General features: G+C 44.5%; 10 protein-coding genes across 10 annotated transcripts; 6 read left to right on the top strand and 4 right to left on the bottom strand.

Moving 5' to 3' along the window:
- Positions 1–38: 38 nt before the first annotated feature.
- Positions 39–2,349, bottom strand: VTP01DRAFT_651 (uncharacterized protein; the record flags this gene model as incomplete). Its single annotated transcript, XM_069385419.1, has 4 exons — positions 39–449; positions 510–1,548; positions 1,615–1,947; positions 2,021–2,349. The coding sequence occupies 4 exons, from the start codon at positions 2,347–2,349 to the stop codon at positions 39–41; spliced, it is 2,112 nt and encodes a 703-aa protein (XP_069245071.1).
- Positions 2,350–3,665: 1,316 nt separating this feature from the next.
- Positions 3,666–4,145, top strand: VTP01DRAFT_652 (uncharacterized protein; the record flags this gene model as incomplete). Its single annotated transcript, XM_069385430.1, has 1 exon — positions 3,666–4,145. One exon carries the CDS (start codon positions 3,666–3,668, stop codon positions 4,143–4,145), a length of 480 nt encoding a protein of 159 aa, XP_069245072.1.
- Positions 4,146–4,486: 341 nt separating this feature from the next.
- VTP01DRAFT_653 (uncharacterized protein) lies at positions 4,487–6,421 on the bottom strand (the record flags this gene model as incomplete). Its single annotated transcript, XM_069385441.1, has 3 exons — positions 4,487–4,537; positions 4,609–5,750; positions 5,887–6,421. The coding sequence occupies 3 exons, from the start codon at positions 6,419–6,421 to the stop codon at positions 4,487–4,489; spliced, it is 1,728 nt and encodes a 575-aa protein (XP_069245073.1).
- Positions 6,422–7,578: 1,157 nt separating this feature from the next.
- VTP01DRAFT_654 (uncharacterized protein) lies at positions 7,579–9,743 on the top strand (the record flags this gene model as incomplete). The annotated part of the gene is made up of 6 exons (XM_069385452.1): positions 7,579–7,631; positions 7,760–7,916; positions 7,989–8,372; positions 8,440–9,025; positions 9,090–9,605; positions 9,661–9,743. The coding sequence occupies 6 exons, from the start codon at positions 7,579–7,581 to the stop codon at positions 9,741–9,743; spliced, it is 1,779 nt and encodes a 592-aa protein (XP_069245074.1).
- Positions 9,744–10,013: 270 nt separating this feature from the next.
- Positions 10,014–11,115, bottom strand: VTP01DRAFT_655 (uncharacterized protein; the record flags this gene model as incomplete). Its single annotated transcript, XM_069385463.1, has 6 exons — positions 10,014–10,372; positions 10,440–10,641; positions 10,708–10,717; positions 10,778–10,874; positions 10,925–10,960; positions 11,031–11,115. 6 exons carry the CDS (start codon positions 11,113–11,115, stop codon positions 10,014–10,016), a joined length of 789 nt encoding a protein of 262 aa, XP_069245075.1.
- A 523-nt stretch (positions 11,116–11,638) lies between these two features.
- VTP01DRAFT_656 (uncharacterized protein) lies at positions 11,639–15,305 on the top strand (the record flags this gene model as incomplete). The annotated part of the gene is made up of 19 exons (XM_069385474.1): positions 11,639–11,696; positions 11,748–11,806; positions 11,863–11,967; positions 12,020–12,097; positions 12,156–12,209; positions 12,270–12,413; positions 12,478–12,554; positions 12,614–12,689; positions 12,753–12,902; positions 12,962–13,072; positions 13,124–13,450; positions 13,524–13,715; positions 13,781–13,969; positions 14,029–14,100; positions 14,160–14,231; positions 14,285–14,852; positions 14,916–15,024; positions 15,087–15,222; positions 15,282–15,305. 19 exons carry the CDS (start codon positions 11,639–11,641, stop codon positions 15,303–15,305), a joined length of 2,601 nt encoding a protein of 866 aa, XP_069245076.1.
- A 300-nt stretch (positions 15,306–15,605) lies between these two features.
- VTP01DRAFT_657 (uncharacterized protein) lies at positions 15,606–16,853 on the top strand (the record flags this gene model as incomplete). The annotated part of the gene is made up of 6 exons (XM_069385485.1): positions 15,606–15,820; positions 15,876–16,123; positions 16,200–16,279; positions 16,348–16,423; positions 16,506–16,777; positions 16,839–16,853. The coding sequence occupies 6 exons, from the start codon at positions 15,606–15,608 to the stop codon at positions 16,851–16,853; spliced, it is 906 nt and encodes a 301-aa protein (XP_069245077.1).
- A 61-nt stretch (positions 16,854–16,914) lies between these two features.
- Positions 16,915–18,980, bottom strand: VTP01DRAFT_658 (uncharacterized protein; the record flags this gene model as incomplete). Its single annotated transcript, XM_069385496.1, has 14 exons — positions 16,915–16,965; positions 17,035–17,235; positions 17,293–17,298; positions 17,356–17,396; positions 17,461–17,566; positions 17,635–17,658; positions 17,741–17,759; positions 17,844–17,896; positions 17,968–18,109; positions 18,197–18,282; positions 18,361–18,374; positions 18,465–18,693; positions 18,756–18,875; positions 18,939–18,980. The coding sequence occupies 14 exons, from the start codon at positions 18,978–18,980 to the stop codon at positions 16,915–16,917; spliced, it is 1,134 nt and encodes a 377-aa protein (XP_069245078.1).
- Positions 18,981–19,554: 574 nt separating this feature from the next.
- On the top strand, positions 19,555–20,387 carry VTP01DRAFT_659 (uncharacterized protein; the record flags this gene model as incomplete). The annotated part of the gene is made up of 5 exons (XM_069385507.1): positions 19,555–19,683; positions 19,737–19,866; positions 19,927–20,040; positions 20,104–20,284; positions 20,348–20,387. The coding sequence occupies 5 exons, from the start codon at positions 19,555–19,557 to the stop codon at positions 20,385–20,387; spliced, it is 594 nt and encodes a 197-aa protein (XP_069245079.1).
- A 584-nt stretch (positions 20,388–20,971) lies between these two features.
- Positions 20,972–22,071, top strand: VTP01DRAFT_660 (uncharacterized protein; the record flags this gene model as incomplete). The annotated part of the gene is made up of 7 exons (XM_069385519.1): positions 20,972–21,074; positions 21,139–21,294; positions 21,366–21,415; positions 21,469–21,586; positions 21,645–21,710; positions 21,769–21,928; positions 21,993–22,071. 7 exons carry the CDS (start codon positions 20,972–20,974, stop codon positions 22,069–22,071), a joined length of 732 nt encoding a protein of 243 aa, XP_069245080.1.
- Positions 22,072–22,136: the final 65 nt, after the last annotated feature.

Below are 22,136 nucleotides of genomic sequence, written 5' to 3' on the forward strand. Positions count from 1 at the left end.
AGAAACGTGGCAGAAGCAGCTGGTGTAACCACCTTGATTTATTCGAGATTTTCGCGCTCCACAAAACTCTGAATCATTCCTTTGGCAGAAGGTTCGTACTCACGCAAGACAACTTTGCCGTCCTCAATGAGAGTATTACCCTGTACGAATTGTTTCCGTGGTTGTTTGTTCTTGATAACGATATCACGAATTTCATTCCATTCTTCAGGAACGCTTGTAGCTTCCAAGTAGAAACGAACGCCATTCTCCGCATCTGCGGTAGCCTTGTACACTTGCAGCTTGGAAAGTAGATCGGCTACTGCTGGTGCACCAACAGACCGTATTTTGGATCGATCCATACGAAGTTCTAGTCCTGCTTCACCAGTTCGCTCAAGGGTTAGGAAACCGTGGCCTGCATTTAGCATGGTTCTAAAGATTGCGTATCGTGCTTGCACGTGAGCTTGTCCCCACTACGTTGCAAGTGTGTATGATTGAGTCTCTCAGCACAAAAAAATTCTATATCTCCTTACCTTCTTTGCAGACATATCGTAGAACTCAAGACCGACCAGGCCAGCTCTAGCCATATTCAAGTACATAACATATAGAACGTTTTCAGCTTCCTGATCGGTGTAACCAAAGGTTTCCAATATATCCGTGTGATGACCTAGGGTCAATGCTATGCACTCTGCACGGCATTCCTCGTAACTAGAAGAGACGGCTTCAAATAAAGAATTGAAAGTTTGCCCTGGTTTGTACCATGTCTGCACAGGAGTATTCGTCAACGGGTTGATGGTCTTCTCTTGATCAAAGTTGAGTCTGCCGTCGGCATCTTGCTCAAACAATTTTCCTGTGCCGTGGCCGAGCTCGTGGGTACCGACTTGTACTTCAAAGGAAGGGTTACGATATTTGCGATACAGTTCGAGATCCTCAGGTGCTATGAATGGGAACTTTTCATTAGGTGCCTGGGCAGAGATCACGTTGCCTAGGGACACATTCTTGGACCCCAAGACTTGGGTAATGTTCTGATAATTAGGGATATTGATTCCCGCAGGAACTCCAGAGGTAGCAAAGGCAAGCACCTCAAGAGACGTAAAATCCGGCTTATTAATAGTCTGTCGTTCAAACTCTTTCGACCAAGGCAACCGCGACACAAATTGAGGGGCGCGATCCACGAGGTTCGCAAACTTTCGTGTCTGTTCCTTGTTTACCATCGCGACGAACCCCTCCCACTCTGCACGAACACCGTGGGGATCCCGGTAAGTTTCAATGAAGCCGAGGTTAGTTTCGACAGCCGGCCCGATGTCATGGAGCCAGTGGCGCTGCGAGTCCATATGTGCCTCAATGGATCCAGTAATGAAAGACTCGTGATATGCGTCTAACATCTTCTGTTGGTGTTCGTTGGCTGCATATCGTTTAGCTTTGGCGACATTTTCCGCTGCCTTGGCCATTTCCGCTTTGAAATCGCCGTATATAAGCTTTAAAGGTGTGCCATCCATATCCAAATCCTTTGAGTCTTCGACAGCTGAGGCAACTAGTAGACGGAAGGAACCACTGTCATCTTTGAACAATCTAAGTAGCAAATCATCCATCAGCGTATTTCATGAAAATGGTACTTTTTGACAATCTTCGGCATACCTCGTGTTGAGTGCATTGATACTGTTCTTATCCAGGAAGGCCTGCACGTTAGCGATGTCAGCTTTTGTAACGTTGGAGGAATAATAGCCAGACAAATGGCCATCTTCAGGATATCCGATCAAGTTTCGCGCAGCAGGTTCAATGCCGTAAATCTCATCCTGGACTTTTGTAAATGCATCGGCGCACCCACGAGCGGCGGCAATCTTTTGGAACTCGGCAGCTGCTAATCTTGGCACGAACTTTTCATCGCCAAACGACTTGTAGTTGCTCAGGTTACCGAGGAACTGACCGCAATATTGCATAAATTGCTCAAAAGATTCCTGGGACACGCCGCTACCAGTATTAGATTATCAGTAAATTGGGTTTGGATACGGCAGCCAACCAAAAAAGAACCGCATTCATGTACCTGTCCTTTTCAAGACATGCAACGTCCACCATAGCACCATCGTCGCCTGTAAAGATCTTTAGAATCAGGTCATAAATCTTTACAGCAGCAGGATTAGTAGTTTCAAGTATAACTCGTGTTCCTGCAAAGGATGCGCGGGCCATGTAATGAGCATAGTGTTTCTCCTTGTCCGAAAGAGTGTCGAAGAAAGGTTTTGCCTCCAGGCGGGAGTAAGGCGTCTGTTCCTCAGCAAGGTAGCGAGTGTGCAGGGATTGCGACATTTTGAGCTTGGTACAAAATTGCGGCCGGGCTAACTGTAAGAGTACCCTCCCGGTCAAGCTGCGCAGCATGTCCTTTCAGTAACACTTGGTCCCGGCGCGAGACAGAAAAGGAAATTTTTACATTTTTCGCTGTCTGCGGTCAAGTATCGGAGAATACGGGAAACATTTTTGCCTGCCAATCGCTGGGGAGAAAAGGAGTCTGAGCGATAATTTTACCCATCAAAACATTTGAGCGTCTATTTACGATCTCCCTCAAGTAGTCTCATAAGGGACACTGAGAACACTTTTAGGATCTGTAACGATACACGGTGCATTTTGGGGGATTAGTAAAAGATAGTAACATAAACGTGTAAGAAGGAAACAAGATTAACTTTATGTCCCGGGCTAATCGGATAAAACGTGTTGTGCATCAGTTTGATGAAAAATCTGTCTTGTCAAGCTCAAACAAGGTGGTCTGATGTTCGGCATCCACTCATGAACCTTCGGAAAATGTGCCGCACAGCCGTGGAGCTATTCTAAGTTGGGCTTAGATCGTGGTGATAAACATGCAGCCACCACCAATGCTGAAAGAAGGGTTCACTAATGCTCCTTGTGCACCCATTAATAAAGGGTTGATTTGCTAATCAACTCGAGGCTGTTAACAGATCGCCGTACAAGAGCATGAAATTGAGGCGCGTTGTCGTTCGATTCTCGCCCCCAAATATCCTGGTCTCCGCGACATTTGAATCGAGAATTCATCAAGCTGTCGTGACACCAATGGCGGTGTCACCGCTGGTGCTAGAAAATCCCGGCGGACAACGTGCTGACAAACCGCTTTGGCAATTGTAGCCAAATATATGAATTGCAAAATTTTATTTCCATGCTTAATTGACATCTCCCATCAATAAATGGATCTGCGTCCTAGACTATTTGCAGCTAGAAAGCGGGGTGAAAAAGATGCAGAGATCTTTCTTTCTACGCGGAAAAAGAAAAGCTCTCTTGTCGCGCTGCTGTGCTGTGCACTGCACTTGGAATATCAGGTGTGTCAGCAGAGTAGCCTAAAAATAAAGATGACTTTGATGGCACCACTGCTGCTGCCCGAGATTCCGCTTACTGTAAAGGTGCGTTAATTAAATCCAGTCAGAGAAATCAAGAGAACCGAGAACAAATGAAAAGTGAACAATCAATAATAATAGTAGCCAGTTCCCCGGGCCCCAATCGCAGCTTGGTTCAAATGGATTATTGCCTTTACTATTATCATCCATTTTTTTGCCCGCTGATCTTTCCCTCCCCCCATTGCTAAGAAAAAGACGTGTAACTATTGAGATAAATAGAAGCGCACGTTACAATTGTTTTCCTGTCTCTTTTTTTCCCCTTCGCTTCCCCTTCATTTTATTCTCTTTAACATGCTCTCTGTCGCCAATATGTTAAATCAAGACCAGCAGCCTGTGCTGCTGAGCAATCTCACAAACGATAAGCCTAAGGAAACGCCACGACGCCGACCGTCCATCCTGGATATCAATAATCTTTTATGCTCTGACGAAAGAGAAATAAGCCCACCTCCTATACTGTCGCCACCCTCGCCTTCATCAACTTCTTCGTCCTGCTCCGAATTGGATGCTTGGCACGCTGGTTCGTTCCAAGCTGAGGATAACTCCAAGAAACGCAAACGGACCGCAAATACAGACAAGAAAGTCAAGCGCAGGCGCGCTACACCTTATCAACTTCAAGTCCTGAACAAGGTCTTTGAGCAGACCTTCTTTCCTTCGACCCAGCTGCGGGCAGACTTGGGTCAGCAGCTCGGTATGAGCCCGCGCACCGTCCAAATCTGGTTCCAGAATAGAAGGCAAGCCATGCGAATGCGTGAACGCCGCAAGAAGGATTAGCGCGGTATTACCGCTGGTTCCTATTAATCTGGATCTATTCCCCATTCATTGTAAAACCATTTGCATTACCACACCCCACCCCCACTACAACTATTGGCATCTCTAGTTAGTCTTTTTAAACGTCGCAGAGCGCTGTTTGATGTACTTTAATTGCACCTTTTTAACCGAAACAGAATACACCGCCACCTTTCCTTTTCACAAGTAAGAAGTTTAATGTGGTTACCATATATACAGTACGCAAAGGAGGAGTTTGCAAAGGGAAGGAAAGAAAATAAAAGGATAGACGCTCACACGAACAAAGCAAAGCAAATGCGATGTGCAAAGAATATATGCAAGATCATTCATCGTCTTTTGGAGGACGAGTCACCTTTGGGTTTGTGATATACGTGGCACTGTTTAAAGACGTATGGTTATTAAAATGATTAGCGGCGATTTTACTTCGGGAGAGAATTGTATTTAGTACCTTATGGGCATGGCGATACCACAATACGCTGTTTTTTCGCTTGTTGTTGGTGACAGGAACCCACTGTCCGCACTGGTGGCAAAGCCCCTCCATCACATCTTGATCGATCCAGCGTTTCTCCAAAGGTTGAATGAATTCTTTACCTGACACTGACGAAATTCCATGAAAGAATTGCTTGTGATACCAGTAGGCGCTATTTTTCAGTTGCAACCATTTTCCAGGTTTGCAAGTATCACAAAGTCCTTCTTTGGCTTGTCCGTTGTACCGTACCCACCGCGGCGTGTATTGATCGTCAGGGAAACGAAGCTTTTGTTTCCGTGGCCGCGCTTCAGGATCTCGTCGTGCAGCCTCCACATCCGCAGCAGCCATGTCAGGGAAATCAGGGTCACCGGGATCAATGACATACTCGTCTTCATCGTCAGCTTTGTTTCGTCTGCGTTTTGTACCACGTGCAGCAGACTGTCGTACAGCTTGACTTTGCAGCGTTGTTCCAGCAGCGGACCCTGTCGCCGGCGTATGCACGTCACCGATCCGCGGCGAGTTGTAGAATGGATCAGGCTGCATTAGCATAGCAATCGGTTGCGGAGCTTGCTGACGAGGATGCGGTGAATATTGCGCCATGTAAGGGGTTTCCTGATCACTCTGATTCCTTTTCACTGCAGACTCCTGATGGTACGGATCGTAGAAAGGACCTTGATAGTGTTGCTGAGATGATCCATAGTAGGCCATGGAGGGAAAAGTCCCAGAAGTGTAAGGAGATTCCTGTACTGACGGTGCAGACATTGGATGTTGTGTATATTCATACAGTTGAGAATATCCTGATTGGTTATTTGAAGATCTGCTCGCCAAAAACGTTCCATCCTGTGTCCACGAGAGCTTCGACGCTTCGACAAATGGAGGTTGCTGTTGCTGTTGCTCTTCTCGTCGCTGCTGCTGAGGTGCGCCACTTACCAAATTTGGCAATAGATCGGACCTCGCGAGAAAAGATTGAGGCATGGTGTTCCAATTCATGTTGACATCATACGAGTGTCTTCGCACGGTCTCGTTTTCGGCTGTTAGATTTCCATTATCGTCCGTCATCCAAGCACTCTTGTTCCTAGTTTGCGATGTCACAGACATGTCGTCCTGCCAAGCTCGATTTCCTGAGCAAAAAAGTATGGGGTTACAATCATTATGCGCATAAATTTAAGCAATCCACTTGGCTCGATATAAAGGAGAATATTCTCTACGCGATCACAACCCACACCACTGATTTCTCTCTGTCAAAACGATACTTACCTTTACTTTGATGACCATCCTTTTCAAGTCGATTAAAGTTCGCCAACAACATGGCAGCCTCTATCGAGTTGCGCGGCTCAGACAGGTGTAAACTCAACTGGTTGCTTTCGCTTTGTATCTCGAGAGGAAGACCTAAGACTGCTGGGCTGCTTTTCCGCTTATCATTTTTCGTAAGAAGCAGAGCTGGGTTGACTGACGCAGCGTTCTGGGTCATATTGCCGGTATGCTTAAGCGCGGGGGTCCCCGATGGCGCATAGCCTGATGAGGCTTCCAAAACTTGCTGCGTGGTGATGGGCGGAAGACCGTTCTGAATCAGTGGTTCTGTAGAAGTTGTAGATTCGTATTCGGGTATTGTTGGTAGCGCAGATGTAATGCTGGAAGGTGTCAACATTGCCGGGTGATCCCGCTCAGTGCTCTGCAAATCAGGCGAAGGCGACAGTTTGAACTGATCGTCGGCGGATGCATAGTGAGAAACCCGCACCGCTTCAGACCGAGGTAAGTTTTCTGCTCGTGGTGAATAATCGTGAATATTCATAAAGAGAGAAGAGAGAAAAGAGAGAATATGCTTAAAAATTAAAGACTGGGAAGGGTTGGAGCGATTGATTTGCAAAATTGGTCAAATCAGGTAACACCGAAATCTACCTTGAGTGCATTACGGAAGAAGACTAACATCAACATTCTTTTTCAGTATATCGACTCTATGCTGCTATATGCGAATTTATCATATATCGATAGAGGATTTCTAATCTCTGTAGCCATAGAATATACAAATAATGCTGTCCGAAACAGCAAGACGTGCACTCATCGACATCAATGTGGCTTCAAAGTAATATATTACGAGCCATACTACTTTTGACCAACATCAAGCTCGGAAATTTCTACTATATCTGCTGCTTTGCATGTTGCAAGTTTGGAAACGATGCTTCATTATTGATGGCAACCTCGCAGCAAGCAAATTTGCTATCAAACGATCGAATTATTTCAGGAAAAAACCTCATATGCATATGTACTTCATTGCCAGTATTTTGCCAGTATAAATCTTTGGACTGGATCAGCGATGCTTCCAAGTGAGGCTTCGAAGAAAAAGAACCAAAGGAACCAGGAAGAAGTTTCATGTTCGAGTTTTCGTGATGCAATCCCCGAAATTTAACTCAGAACCAATCAAATGTATGGGCGTGGTCGATGCTTTTTTCTGGCCCCGTTTTCTTTTTTTTTTTTTCCTTTTCGCTCTTGCACTCTTCTCCTCTTTTTTTTCACAAACCTGCAAAAAAGTTTCAATAGCCGACTGACCTTGTTTTTTCAAACTTTTCGCAAAGCCTCCAGCGTCTCCGGGAATAAACAAACGGTAAGCTTTTTTATACTTTCTTCCTATCCGTACCCTTTTAGAAAAAAATGATAAATGCTTGGCGACGTGACGTTCAATCTGGCCTACTTTCAACTTCGACGTTGATACGGTTGATACCTGGCGATAACGTATACAGCCTTTTTTCTTTTCTGGGCGTAAACGCAAACAGCTGCCGTATGACTGGAATTGGGCACTCGCGTCGCCGAAAATAATTTTTTTATTCGTCACCTACCCCCTTTGTCAACTTTGGGCTCGATCGTCACGAACTTGAATGCTCATCGTCTTACTACTATTCTATAGTTTACATTTTATCTACCTATTTGCCTGCACTTACCTCGCCCGTTGTCATGGCAAACGGAATCGATCACCAAGTCATGTCCTCGGAAACAACTGAGATGGAGTAAGTGTGGAAGAGTGCTGAGGGTGAGAATTGAGGAGGAGTCGAAATGAATCTCAGATGGAAGATGACGGGGGGCTGTGTGGGAAACGCGTGAAACGCGCGTATTAACGCTGTTATTTTTCTTGCAGTCCACAAAAGATCACAGACGCACCTTCAACTATGCCGAGTACTGGACCCGTAAAAATGGAGTCTGTTTCTACACCCACTAATGGAACACAACCCACGAACACCAACAAAGAAACTCAATCACCTACTTCACCGCAAACAGCCAAAGTCAAATCACAGGTAGATGTTTGCAGGAACGCTAGAGTCAAGAAAGTACAGAGTTATTAAACATTGTTTTTCTTTCATCTCTAGAAATCACGGACCGCCTCTCCTGCTCCATCCATACCCTCTGGCCACACCAACATGACTCGGGACCAACTGAAATACAGTGCTGCAATTATGCGCAACTTAAAAAAACACAGAGACGCTACACCTTTCCTCAACCCAGTGGATTATGTCAAACTAAATGTTCCTGACTATCCAAAAATTATCAAGTATCCGATGGATCTGAATACTGTCGATCGTAAATTGAACAACTGTGAATACGAAAATGTTGAAGATTTCATAGCGGACGTACGATTGGTGTTTAGCAATTGCTACAAATTCAATGGTCCTGAAGCCATGATCTCCATGCTGTGCCAAAATGTGGAATCTGCGTTTGAGAAGAGTCTGAGACAAATGCCACTCTCGAAGGAGGTGAGACCGGTAGTCTTTGATAGAGAGAATTAGATGGATTATTCTAAACTATATCAAATTTTGTCAGCCGTCGTCACCGGGTCCTTCGATGTCTGATACCAAAGATAGATCCGGACGGAAAAAGAGCAAGGGAGGAACACCTCCTGCGGCTTATCGACGAATTTCCGAAGACGGCCGGCCTAAACGCGAGATCCATCCTCCCCCTTCAAAGGACTACCCAGAGCCAATGACGAAACGTCGCAATCCGCGCAAGAATGATGCTCAAATGAAATTCTGTGCTCAAGTCCTGCGCGAATTGCGTAAAAACAAGTATCGAAATATTAATTACCCATTCCTTGCACCTGTGGACATTGTTGCGCTTAATATCCCAGATTACCCGTCTATAATCAAGCACCCCATGGATATGTCGACTATTGAACGGAAGCTTAATGAAGGAGACTATGAAACAGCAGAGGACTTTGAAGCCGATATCCGATTGATGTTTAACAACTGCTACACCTACAACCCTCCTGTAACGCCGGTCTATAAGATGGGAAAGGAACTTGAAAGTATATTTGATGAGAAATGGAAACAAAAGCCTGAACCGCAGCCTGTGCAGCCTGAGAAGCGAAGGATGGATGATTACGATGATGAAGTTGAATCTGACGATGAATGTAAGTCTTGATGTTGCTACTATAGGTTGTAGAAAGTAGATACTTAGACTCTGTTTGATTTTAGACCGTGATAATCAAATTGCAGAACTGGAGCGATCATTAGCGACGCTGACGCAAAAGTTAGAATCCATCAAATCTGGTAAACGCAAGAGAACCGAGCGAGGAGGCTCAAAGTCGGGAAGAAGCAGACCTTCTGGCTCAAGAGACAGAAAACCTGCTGCCGATAAGCGACGGCGTACAAGCAAGAACAGAGAGGAGGAATTACCGGAATTCACATTCGAGCAAAAGAAGGATCTAAGTGAACGCATCAATAATCTAACTGGCGATCGATTGAACACTGTTGTCACCATCATCCAGAACTCCATGCCAAATTTGGATGGCCAAGGGCAAGAGGAAATCGTACTGGATATTGATTCCTTAGACCGCCGCACATTACATCAATTGCATGAATTCGTCACTGGCAAAAGTCTCATCCCACAGAGGAAGCAATCGATGGCAAAAGGAGGAAGAAAGCATTACTCTGAACAAGCTGCTGATCGAGAGATTCAAGCGCTCAAGGGAGCTTTGCAAAAATTCAATGGTAAGCTATTGGACATGATAGATGTTGCACTGTAAGCTAAACTAACACGCTGAAGGTGCAGATAACTCTTCAAGCGAAAGCGATTCAGAGAGTTCATCAGGTTCTGATTCGGATGATTCTGGCAGCAGCTCAGATTAGATATTCTTTATCTCCTCTTACTTATCACCCTACCCTGTCTCCCCTGTTCTGAACAGCTTGTATGTTGCTTTCTTCTCTCGTTTTAACATAGCCCTCTCAAGCATGCACATTGCACACATTGATCATATAAGTGACTGGTCTCTGATTGCTATGACGATTGGCTGTTCAGGTATTGTAAATGAGTAACATTCCTTTTGTTTGCCGCAAGTTGATCTTATCCAGGCGACAGCCTTAATTAATGGAAACTTTTACTAAGAGTGCTTTTCTAACCTAAAAGGTTTCATCGTCGTATTCATCATTGTGGTGATGAGCGGGTATATCCTCATTCTCAGGAGGCACTTCAAAGCCTTCCTCGGTGCTGTACAGGATATTCTGTATATCCTTGAGAATCGGTGTCTCGATGTTCTCTTGCTGTTGAACATCGAGCTCTTCTTGGACGAGGATCTCGATATCACGCAGTTTGCCAAAGTAAAAATCGCGCTCCTTCTCCAGCCCATCTACAGTCAGCTTGAGTTCTGAGATCTGCTTGTTGAGTTCAATGATCATGGAAGCAGACTGGTTGTCCAAGGTGCTTTGACTTGCGCTTCCAGAGGATACACGGCCAGAGGCTGTGCGGCTTGTCGCGCGAGCTGATTACATGCGTGTGGTCAGAAGCCACGCTCTTAGGCATCCATCTGTAACCCGTGCCTGTCTTACCAGCTGCAGGTGCTGCACGTCTAGTCGCCGTGCTGCCAGTAGTAGATCGAGTGGTGCCTGTTGACTTGCCACCTCCCTTGCGTCGAGCTAAAGCATCGTACGATCCTCCGGGGTAGTTTTGGTCCCAAAAGCGTTTGATCCATTGCATAAACTCGAGGTTATCTTGGAACTTGCATTTTAAAAGCTTGTCTACAGGCACAACCTAGTTCAATGTCAGTCAGATCTTTTGCTCCGAGGCATCGCCTATCATATGTGTAAAGATGGAAACCTTATCGATCCTAAACGTACAGACTATTCAAATTATGCCCTTGCGGATGTACAAGTTTCTTTACACTTACTTGTGCTTGGTGAAGGTATGCTGGAGTATTTTGTAGTTACTGACGTACTCGTATTCTTGCTTGGTATCAAACTTGACTTTGTTCATATGAACATCACCTATACATAACAGTCAGCGCTGGTATTAGCAGATCAAAGAGAGACCTTGCCATAGATGGAGTCCATGATTTGACAGTATGCAGCGCCTAAAGCCAAGAGAGAAAGAGATGAGTTTACAGATGTACGTCGTCTTTGGCACTTCTCGGTGTGTCGTACCTGTGCCAGCTTGCTCGACCTTTGTGTAGTTGAGCTGAAGCAGATCATTGAGCCAGGCAAGGAGTTCTGTTCTGGATTCACCCATCGTAAAGAAAAAAAACGAAGGAAAGCAGGGTGCAATTGGTACAGCGATCGAAAAAGTGTTACACGCGCTTTTCAAGGGTGACTTTTTCACCGACGCAGCACGTTTTTCAGGGCATCTCCAACAACGTGTTTCGCGTATTTTCCCGGAATGTTGTTAAGTCCTTCAGGGCTGTTCAGCGTGCTTGATTCCTCTTTCGTCTATTTCTTTCTGTAGCATGAACATCCGGGCGTAGGAAGCCGCGATAACAGGTTTCCAGAACCATCACATATATTCATTCCATCTGCTTCTACTACTATCATGCTCTATGTGTATTAGATTAAACAATATACATATTGTTACGTATACGAGTCGCATTCGTATAACGTGGGCTATATTGCATTCATTTTTTGTGAATTCTACATCAATCGCGTCAAGACCGATCGTTCGTTCGGCTGTCGAAACTGCATCCAATCCTGCAAGCTTGGATTTTTTAGAGTCTCGCGCTGCGTTCCTTTACTTCTCTATATTTTACAGTTTCTCCCCGATGGGTTCAGAAATCATTGTGAAAATCGATCAGCTGTTTGCGGACACGCTTTCACCAGGTATAGCTGTCCCCGATCGTAGGTTTGGATCTAGTTGCTTAACGGAAGCAGATCACAATGTCAGGGACAAGGCAACAAAGGAACTGGAAACTTTGGCGCGCGATGACTATGTAAGTTAGGATAACAATGCGACTCGGGTACCACTTGCTCAGTATTCTGCTTGCAGACCCAGTTTGCACTGCTGACCTGTCAACAGCTCGCGAGCGCTGAAGCGGAGGAACCTATTGCTATGGCAGCCGGTTTATGCTTGAAGAATTCTCTAACGACCAGTGTACGAGATGCCAATTGTTTCGATATATCAATGAAACTTACAAATGAAGCAGGACTTTGTGCCGACTGAGGAGCAAATCTCGCGGTGGATGTGGGTCGAGCATGGTATTCGAGAGATAATAAAGCACGGGGTAAATTATGTGATAGTCTCAAGAAAGATTTGGTCGGCTAACCTAAAATTCAAAAAAGGCTCTGGCAGGATTGATATTACCGCGGCCGGCAGTAGCCAACACGGCGGCTCAGGTACTGTGAACACCACATATACGACGGGAGCTTGAATAGGAAACCTTACCAAAAGCATAGGTGTTAGCCGCAATAGCACACATAGAATTGCCGCTTGGTCACGGTGTCGATATTATTCCATTCCTTGTAAAGAGTGCAGAAAGTGGAGACCCAGTCATACAGCGAGCAGCGATGCGGACGATTCGATATTTATGCGAGGGTGGTGTAAGGCATCCATCGAAATCATGATAGCGTTCGTAAGTTTCAACAGCTAACTGAAGCTATCAAGAACCCGGCAGGTCTTGCACAATACATAGGAGAACTGCTGAAAGCAGTGGTAGAGGTGGCACAGAAATCAGCATCGAGGTATGTTATGGTTAGAGCGAGACGATGGACATCAAAGTATTCACGACTAGAGGGAGCAGTGCCGAGGTGAAAGTTGCTGCTCTGAATGCATTGACCAGTGCGTTGGAATATATCAAACCGAATTTCGAGTCAGAAGTAAGATATTTTGCTCATTTGAATAGACGAGGGCATCCATCTCAAGCTCGAGATTCCACGTAGGGTCAAAGAAATTATATTATGCAATTACTATGCGAGTCATGTCAGCATTCTTCCACAGAAGTCCAAGCTGCAGCTCTTCAATGTCTTGTTCGAGTAATGCAACTTTATTATGATAAAATGAAGCTCTATATGGATCGTGCGTTATTCCCCGTAAGTAAATGCACCGATTTTCAAGAAATTATTTAGCTATATACTAACATATATCTTAGCTTACAATCACGAGCATGAACAGCAGCGAAGAGACTGTCTCCATGCAAGCTATAGAATTCTGGTCGACTATATGCGAGGAGGAAATTGAGATCAAAGAGACAATCCTGGATGTACGGTATACATCGCTCAGTAAATTCCTTCTCTTGCTCACGAAGAAATAGGCGGCGATGAGTGGCATGCAGCCCGATCAAATAACCTTTCAATTTGCTGAGCTGGCACTCGCGGATGTAATACCGGTTATCTTATGGCTGATGAACAAGCAAGAAGAAGAGCAGGACGAAGATGATTGGAATGTATCGATGGCTGCAGCAACGTGTCTATCCCTGTTCGCTCAATGCACAGGCAACCTTGTTATCGGACTCATAGTGCCATACGTTGAGACGAATTTGCAGAGCCATGATTGGAGGGCTCGAGAGGCAGCCGTGATGGCTTTTGGTTCAATATTGTATGGTCCAGAGGAAACGGTTTTAGCGCCGCTGATCGACCAAGTAAGTATTTTTCATCTGCATTCTTCTCCATATTCCGAGCCTATAATTATTCTGTATCTTGCCTTGTTTTCAGGCATTACCTTTTATTATCAAGATGATGCGCGATCCGGTGGTTATGGTTAAAGATACCGTCGCCTGGACGCTAGGGCGTATATGTGAACTAATGCCACAATGCATCAAACCGAAATTCCATCTGAAAGATTTGGTTTCTGCGCTCATTGGTGGCCTAAATGATAATCCGCGAATCATCAACAACTGCTGCTGGGTAGGTACCTGGTAGTGCTGCTCCTTGATAGATCAAGTGTGCTAATAACACGTATTTCTCTCTAGTCAATCATAAATTTAGCAGAACAATTTGGCACAGCATCCGGCACAGGAGCGTCAACGAATCCCTTGTCTCCATACGTGGATAAATTACTAAAGACTCTTTTCGATGTCGCTAAGAAACTTTCAGATAATCCAAGCAGCCGGACATCGGTGTATGAAGCTGCTGGAGCCGTGGTGCAGCACGCTGCCAACGTGTGTACGCTGTCAAGTATATAAATGGAATGGCAAATTAACCCGGTTTTTCTTGTTAGGATTGTGTATATAGCGTACAGTGGGCGACTAATACCACACTGGAGAAACTAGATGCTTGTCTCATAAAAGAGGTATGTGAATATAGTTTAAAGGAAGTTTCAAACAATGCTAAGGTTAAGCGACTTTTCAGAAAGAGCTCATTGGCGGCGATGATCGCATGGAGCTTGAAGACCTGGAATCCAACTTATTAGGTTTATTGGCGGTAAGACGAACCACATGATGTGTTTATATCAGGGCACTTAAACATTATACAAGTGCTGTATTCGAAGGCAAGGTCAACAAATCATCTCGCTTTCTGATAGCATCATGATTGTAACTACACAGCTACTCAACTCGAAGCAAACATCAGTCGCAGAGGATGCTTTCCTCGTCGTGGGTGCGCTCATCAGTGCCCTCGAGACTGAATTTCTACAATATGCAGAATCTTTTGTTCCCCATCTCAACAATGCATTGCAGAATCTCGAGGACTACCGGCTGTGCCTGGTAGCTGTTGGAGTTATTGGCGACTTATCCAGGGCACTGGATGCTCAGGTTGCCCAGTACTGCCCGACATTTATGCAGCTTTTGGTGGCAGATTTACAAAGTTCCGTTCTCCATCGTTCCGTCAAGCCCGCTATCCTCTCCATATTTGGTGACATTGCTCTCGCTATTGGAGATCAGTTCCTACCGTATTTGGAGGTTGTCACCATGGTGCTGAAGCAAGCAGGTTCTATGCAAGCCGATGAAAACAACATTGATATGATCGATTATGTAAATAGCCTGTATGAAGGTGTCATTGAAGCGTATATTGGTATAGTACAAGGCCTGCGAGGGTCTCAAAATGGTAAGTAATTTTCTTGAAAAAGCATAAACGTTTCAGAGATTTTGCGTAGTAATGTTCGAACAGTTTCCAAGTTTGTCCCATACCTCAGCACTGTCGTGAACTTTTTATCATCAGTCACTCGTGCGCCACATCGACCCGAATCTTTGGACAGAGCAGTCGTTGGATTATTAGGGTAAGTTGTAAAAGGATGGCTATAGTCACAGAGTATTTGTATACTAAAACGAGATAACGCAGCGACCTGGCAGAAACATACCCTGAGGATGTGCGACGACCATTTTCAGCAACTTGGGTTTCACAGATCATACGCGAAGTAAAATCAAACCGGCACTACAGCCAAACTACAAAAGACGTCGCACGATGGGCCAAAGAGGTAAGGCGACATGTTTCATGCATTGATTGAACTACAAGGGTTTAATGTACCCTTCACAGATGGTCAAGCGCGCAAGCCCATAGTATATATATACACACACACCATGCATTTATGTTCTATCACAACACAACTCGCATACCCAATTCAAATTTTAAATGAATAAACATTCTTTTTTTTAGTTTCAAAGCAACAAATGTACAAGTGACAAACAGAGCTATTGGCATTATTCACAAAGCGTGTCGTTCGCCGCGTCATTGTTGCTCATTCGATGTTGAGCGCTTATTTGCTTCTGGCTCTCATCTTTCTTCTCTTGGCTTTAAGGCGTCTCTGGCGTTTCTTTCTCCATTTATCTCTCACTGTTTACATGTTGTATGATGAGCATCATGACTCACGATGAACGGATGGATGGATGGATGGATAACTTACTTTTGATTGATCAGCGAGAAATACGATTGTCCACAGCATGGCAACCGCCAGTGCCCAAAAAAGGTGGCGGAGTTTGCAATGTGACTTTGTCGCTGGCTGAGAGAGAGGGCTTTGGGTTCAACTCCAAGCGCGAGCCCCGCACGCTCACCACATTTTTCTGCACGTTTCTAATGTAAGTATTGATGATTTAGATGCTACTTTACCAACAATGATTGACATTCAAGTAGGGCTTCGGGTTACAGCAAGTCTCCGTCGCCGCCACGCCGCAGACGTCGATCGTTGTCGTACAGCCGATCGCGTTCGCCGGTACGCAGTCCTTCTCCTCGTGGACGTTCGCCGCGCAAATCGCTTCTGCCTGACGGCCACATCATTCTAGTCACCAACCTGACTCGGAACGTTACAGAGGAGCATGTTCGTGAGATCTTTTCACAATATGGTACCATACGCGAAATTGACTTTCCATACAACACGCGATGTACGTCCTAAATAGAACTGAAGTTGCAGACTCGAATGATTGAACATTTTTGACTTAATTTTCTATAATCTTGCAGTGGACACGAATCGAGGCAAGGCTTACATTGAATATGAAAAGAAGGAGGATATGGAAAAAGCAATCAGCTATATGGATGGGGTTAGTTCTTCAATAAGCGAAAAATTTGCAAGTATAGATGATCTTACGAATTTATTCATTATATAAAGGGTCAACTCGATGGTAAGCGACTTGATGTAGTAATCTCTCGCCGAAGATCGCCTTCCCCTCCACCCCGACGTCGATGTAAGCTTCAAAACGTATTATTTTAAAGTATCATGCAAATCACTAACTCCACGTTAGCACCATACTCGCCTCCGCGTTATAGACGCGGTCCGGGCCCACGAGGTCCTCCTTCTCGACCGCTTCCGCCTCGACGTTACGGCGGAGACAGATACTATGGTGGCAGACGCTCGAGATCTAGAACACCGCCCCGACGTGGCCGTCGTTATTCGTCGTATTCTCGCAGTCGATCGCCCAGCCGTGGACGGAGTTACTCTCGAAGCCCTAGCTACTCTCGAAGCCGCAGCTACTCCCGCGGTCGAAGCTACTCCAGAAGCCCTAGTTATTCCAGAAGCCGAAGTTATTCACGAAGCCCTAGTTACAGCCGTTCCCCATCTCCTCGTCGCAGACGCAGTCCAAGTTACAGCCGCGGACCTAGCCCGCCTCGTTATAAGCGTTAACTCATATGAGCAGGAGGTCTTTATTACTTTTTCCTGTTTTCTTTTTTCCTTGCTTCAATCCAAGTAAATGGATAGCCGATCGACAACTTGATTCATTGATGGTCTCTGTATATTCAACCAGCATCAGAAAACCGGGACAGATGGAGACCAACGTATTAATAAAACTATCGTTACCTTTAAGGGGTTACCATTCCACATTTCTGTGATCAAAAGAAGCAGCCTTCGAGGATAGAGATTAATAAGCTTTGACAGAGGTGGACGCTCATCCTTGTCTCTGACGAGAGTGTAAATTGCGTGAACGTTTAAATCTTGATATGGGTATCCATATTCTCCCCATGTTAGGATTTCCCAAAAGATCAGCCCGCACGCATACACCTTTGATAATTTCAGCTTGTATCATTTGCAAAAAGAAATTTATGCTTGATGCCTTACATCGACCTACCGCAATTTCGCTTGAGTTGACAGGAGTATTTCAACCTTATTTATTCGTCTTACCTTTTCCGTGTAGCTCGGATTGGATGACCAGAATTCCGGTGCTAAAGTGTGAAAGTTCGTCATTGTCTGGATGTTTACCCTATTTCCCGTAAGAGCTGGACTTGCCTTGCCAATTCGGTGTACCGCATTGAGTATGCATAAGCGCGCTCGCCTTTGGTCTGATGCGTGCCAATCCAAAATCATTCACTTTAGCTCTGTCGTCGGCAGAAATCTAGCATTTCGGTAACGTCGGAGGCGACGATGTCAGCAATAGACATATAACCGTGCTTGTATACATACCAGAATATTCATAGATTTAAGGTCCTACATTCAAGGAGCAGTAGTTGAGTACAAAAGGGACCCGCTCCATCCACATTGAAACTTTTATGGATTGCATGACACATACCCTGTGAATAATGGATGGTCTGCAAACATACATTTAACAATAAGATTTAGCATATGGATGGACTATTCAAATTATACATTGTCCGAGCCATCTGCTCACCGACCTTCGTCCATGCAGGTAGGAAACACCAAAGGCTATATCGTGCATGTATCTGACCTATTTGGTAATGTCATCCGAATGTTTACTTGAAGGACCGTGTGATCTATTTGTTGCGCCTTCTCCTTTACCTGTTGCGGAAAACTCGGTTTCTGGTATCGCCGAATGACATCAAATAGATCTCCTTTTGTGCACAGCTCCGTGATGATGCATAGATGTCTTGGGTTCGTGCACACTCCAATGAAGCGTATCACGTTCTCGTGTCGAAGCTGTCTATTTCGCTTCTCAGTTATATACATATTCCGTATCACATGTAAAAGATGAGATGCACGGAAGCATCCTAGAGAAAGCACCACTCACTTTAACACCTTGATCTCGTGCTTCATGTCCTCAAGATCCACTTCGCTAAACTGGGCAATTCGCAGCTCACCGATCGCCACTGGTTCCTATTGTTTCTTTTTTAATTATTTTCTCACATAGAGATGCTTGTACCTTTTACTGAGCATCTCTCACGTCTTACTTACTCCTTTGTAGACGCCTGTGATCATCGGAACCATTGAGGTTAGCTAGACTGTTGTGCGACGTAACAACGCAATCTTTTTCCTTCATTTACAAGGCTGCGACTAACCTGCGTAGCAATCTTTGAAACCTCCACTTCCTAGCTTTGCACCGATCTCTAGATCGCTGTATGGAATGTCAAACTTGAGATCGTCGTCCAGAAACAGCTCTGAGAATCCACGTGAGTTTAGTTCCTCGATGCGCTGCTGCTCGGCAGTCAGCGAAAGCGTAGGAAGGTCAAGCTCGGGCGTGAAAAGCTGCGGCGTAGATGGAGCAGGTATAGGCTTCGTATTGAGTTTCTTTGGACATATCCATTGTCAGCACCAGCGTCGTCGTATCATTACAAATTGCACATGCATACCCAGAACATCAACGCATTAATCAAGTCCGTCTTTGAGCCCTCGGTGGATATTCCTCTCTCCTGACAGTACTGTATCAAGTCTGCAAGGACCATCTTGTCAAGATCAGCATGCTCTACCCTCTGATATAGACGTTCAGATTACGTGACCAATGTCAGGGATAAAGATAGTAATTATTCTCGTACCTCCAGGGAATAATCAATGTGTCTATTGATAGTCCTGAACATGGCAGCAAACTAGGACTAGAAGCGAATGATAAAGTAAAGAAAAGAACAAGCACGTTGGTGCCACCGCTCGAAAACTCTAAAAAAGAGATGGTCGTCATGTGAGCTGTTATTTGTCCACGGGTTCGAGACCACAGAGTTGCCCGCTGGAAGAACAACACTTCTTCTTCTCCTATCGATGGCAGCATCGCAATGGTCTGGAAGTTATGCGATGCTTGCCAGATACTGGATAAAAAAATTGCGAGTTCTCATTTTGGTAGAATATCCTTTGCTTCTATACTCCTATTCATTTATGCAACCACCTTGTCGTAATCCGCAAAAATTAAGTTCTTAGCTTCAGATAATGTATTATTCATCTATTGCGAGTGCATTATTTGACTATAAAATGCTAACATACATATTTTCAGACTTAAAATTATAGATGTATTGAATCTCGATATATATATGTATATAGCGTGTTTTCCAAGCATTATTGTATTGTTTTAAAGAATTGATTCGGAGCAGAGGCCTCTTAATCCCACAACTTCGCATCAAATAATTTCGGTCTGCTTCAATTCAGCAGTCGGCTTCTGCAGACATGTCAGCTAGACCCAACTCAAGTCTACTGTGCTACACCGATGTAGTACGGATCAACAACTCAAGACAAGGAATTCAGGCACAAGCGATTGAACGCGATGTGGATCTATTGCTTACACTGTTTGTCGCGGTAAGACTTCTGCCAACTTTGAATTGTCTTGTTCGATACTGACAGATCTTTAGCAAGAAAAGCACGATTTCAGTAACTTTGTAAATGCATGGAGAAAGCTCGATTTTGCAAGCATACACTACGCGTGCATGTATCCTGAAAGTCGAGAGGCTTTCATGCAGGCTATTTACGATGCTATCTTGGGTAGGCACTTTTCGTTTCATGTCCGTGCGTGGACAGTCTTCCAGTACTGACCCGATAAAGACCATTTCGGCTCCAACATTAGGGCTAAAAAGATTGGCGTTATCTATGCTCTGTATTTTATGTACAAGACTCAGCCCTCTGCTTTGCCAACCGCATATATACGCGTAACAATGGGTAAGAATACCGATGGATGCCCACTGCCGGTGCTAACATCAGATGACCTGGTGTCTGTTACAGAAACGTACAGTGCGCTGATCGACTATTATGAGTATTGTGTCCTATCGGGCAGAACAGATCTCATAAAGGTTGCTTCCGTAATTTATGAGATGAAGATGGAGTATGCTATTTGCATCGTTGCGCGTCCAGCTATGATGCCAGCCAACCACAAGGAAATCGCAGAACTTGAAAAGAATATCAAGTAAGTCTTGTTTCAGATTAAAGATGGATGCGAACGTTTTGGTTCATTGTCGTGCCATTACAGATTATTGGAGGAAATCCGAGATTTCAAAAAGAAAAAATAATGCAAATGATGCTGTAAGATAGCTCTATCCAAGCTGCCGCAAGTATGATACACTAATGTATTTTATATACATATATAGCTCGGAAGTGTATTATTCAGCGATGCTCATGGAGAATACATACAGGTGTCTAAGAAATATCAAGCACTGAAAAATGCCGCCCTCAAAACGGCTAACGCCAAAGTTATCGCACGCAAAATGTTCAGGAAAAAGACGACAATCAATACAAATGATCTTAGAGATGTGGAGAAGACGCTGCGCAGTAGCGTGCTATCAGCAAATGAGTACGATTTCTTAACGACGTTGAAGGAAGCCAAACACGCACTGCTGGATACGCGACTTCGAAGTTTGGGAGGGGCAGAATTCACGTCGGATTCTCTATCAAATGAGCCCCAAGGAAGCTCATCGCGATAATTTCTGGATGTCCTCCACGATAGGAACCTGTCCGCAAAAAAGCATCAAACAAAAATTGTAACATGCATGTATACCATTCATACTTTCAATTAAACGCATAACATTACCTGGCCTGCGGTGGCTTTTTTAAGGCGAGATTTTCATGCAGCAAGCCTATTGCATCTATTTTTCAAATGGCAGAGAACATTAACGTGGAGGACTGGCAGGGTGTCTTTCGGACATCCCGTACAGACTATGTGCCTTCAGAGTATACAGCTTCTGAAATCGGTCCCAAAGGTAGGGTAGCAGCTATATGCTAGTAAGCATTATTCGTTCCTGACGGTCATTTTACCTATTCCAGAAGAGGAAGACTGGGACGATTGGGAGAGGGAGGATAAGTACGATGCAGATCCCAAATGCTTATTCTGTGAACAGACCTTTGAGATGCCCGAGGATGCTTTTGCACACTGCAAAGACGTTCATGGGTTTGATTTTTTGGCGGTTAAGCGGTCACTAAGTAAGGCTCTATTGCACTCTGTTTCTTTTACTGCTACATCCAATTGATAATTCTTTTCGTTTTCTTGCCAGATTTGGATTTTTACAAGTGCATAAGAATGATCAACTACATTCGTAAACAAGTATGATTGAGTTAATCGAAAGAAAAAAGATTATAATCTAATCAATTGTATAGGTACTCTCGAGACCAGATCTCGCAACCACAAAGGAGTTTGTTCTGACTGGACAGGAAGATTTCTGGGATGATGATGAATTGTTGCAACCAGTAATGGAAGACGATGCTTTGCTTTTCGGTATGAAATTGGTACATACTAGGTTCAAGATTGTTACTTATAAATCATACGTTGGTAGCATTCGAAGAACTTGAAATCGATGACGCGGAGGCCAATGAAGAGAACCAGGTTACAAAGTCCAACTGTATGTCATCATTCATCCTGATTTATAAATTTTCAAGAGGCTAATGGAGGTTTTACAGTCGACCTATCAAGCATAAAACCATCGACTGATCTGGAACGGTATTTGCTCAAGATGCTGCAGGCTGCTGAGGAAAAGAATGTGGAGTTACAACGACAGTTTGATCAATACAAAGCGCGTGTTCAAAATACCTTCTTGAATATCTTGGCCGATGATGGAAGGTAATGCTGATGCGGATATCTTTATGCATGTATGGCGCTTACTCAATCATCTCTATCATCACAGCGACCGCATGCTTGCACAGCTTGGTATTAGCGATCATAGGCCCACCGACACTGCAAACTTTGCAGGTTCACGACGATAGCATGTTTCTGTATAATACACATTGCATACTCTTTTTCATTGATCTAAAAGAGAAATCACATAAAC

The sequence above is a fragment of the Rhizomucor pusillus genome (assembly GCF_041956525.1).
Source record: "Rhizomucor pusillus strain CBS 183.67 unplaced genomic scaffold VTP01scaffold_1, whole genome shotgun sequence".
In the NCBI taxonomy this organism is placed as follows: Eukaryota; Fungi; Mucoromycota; class Mucoromycetes; order Mucorales; family Lichtheimiaceae; genus Rhizomucor; species Rhizomucor pusillus.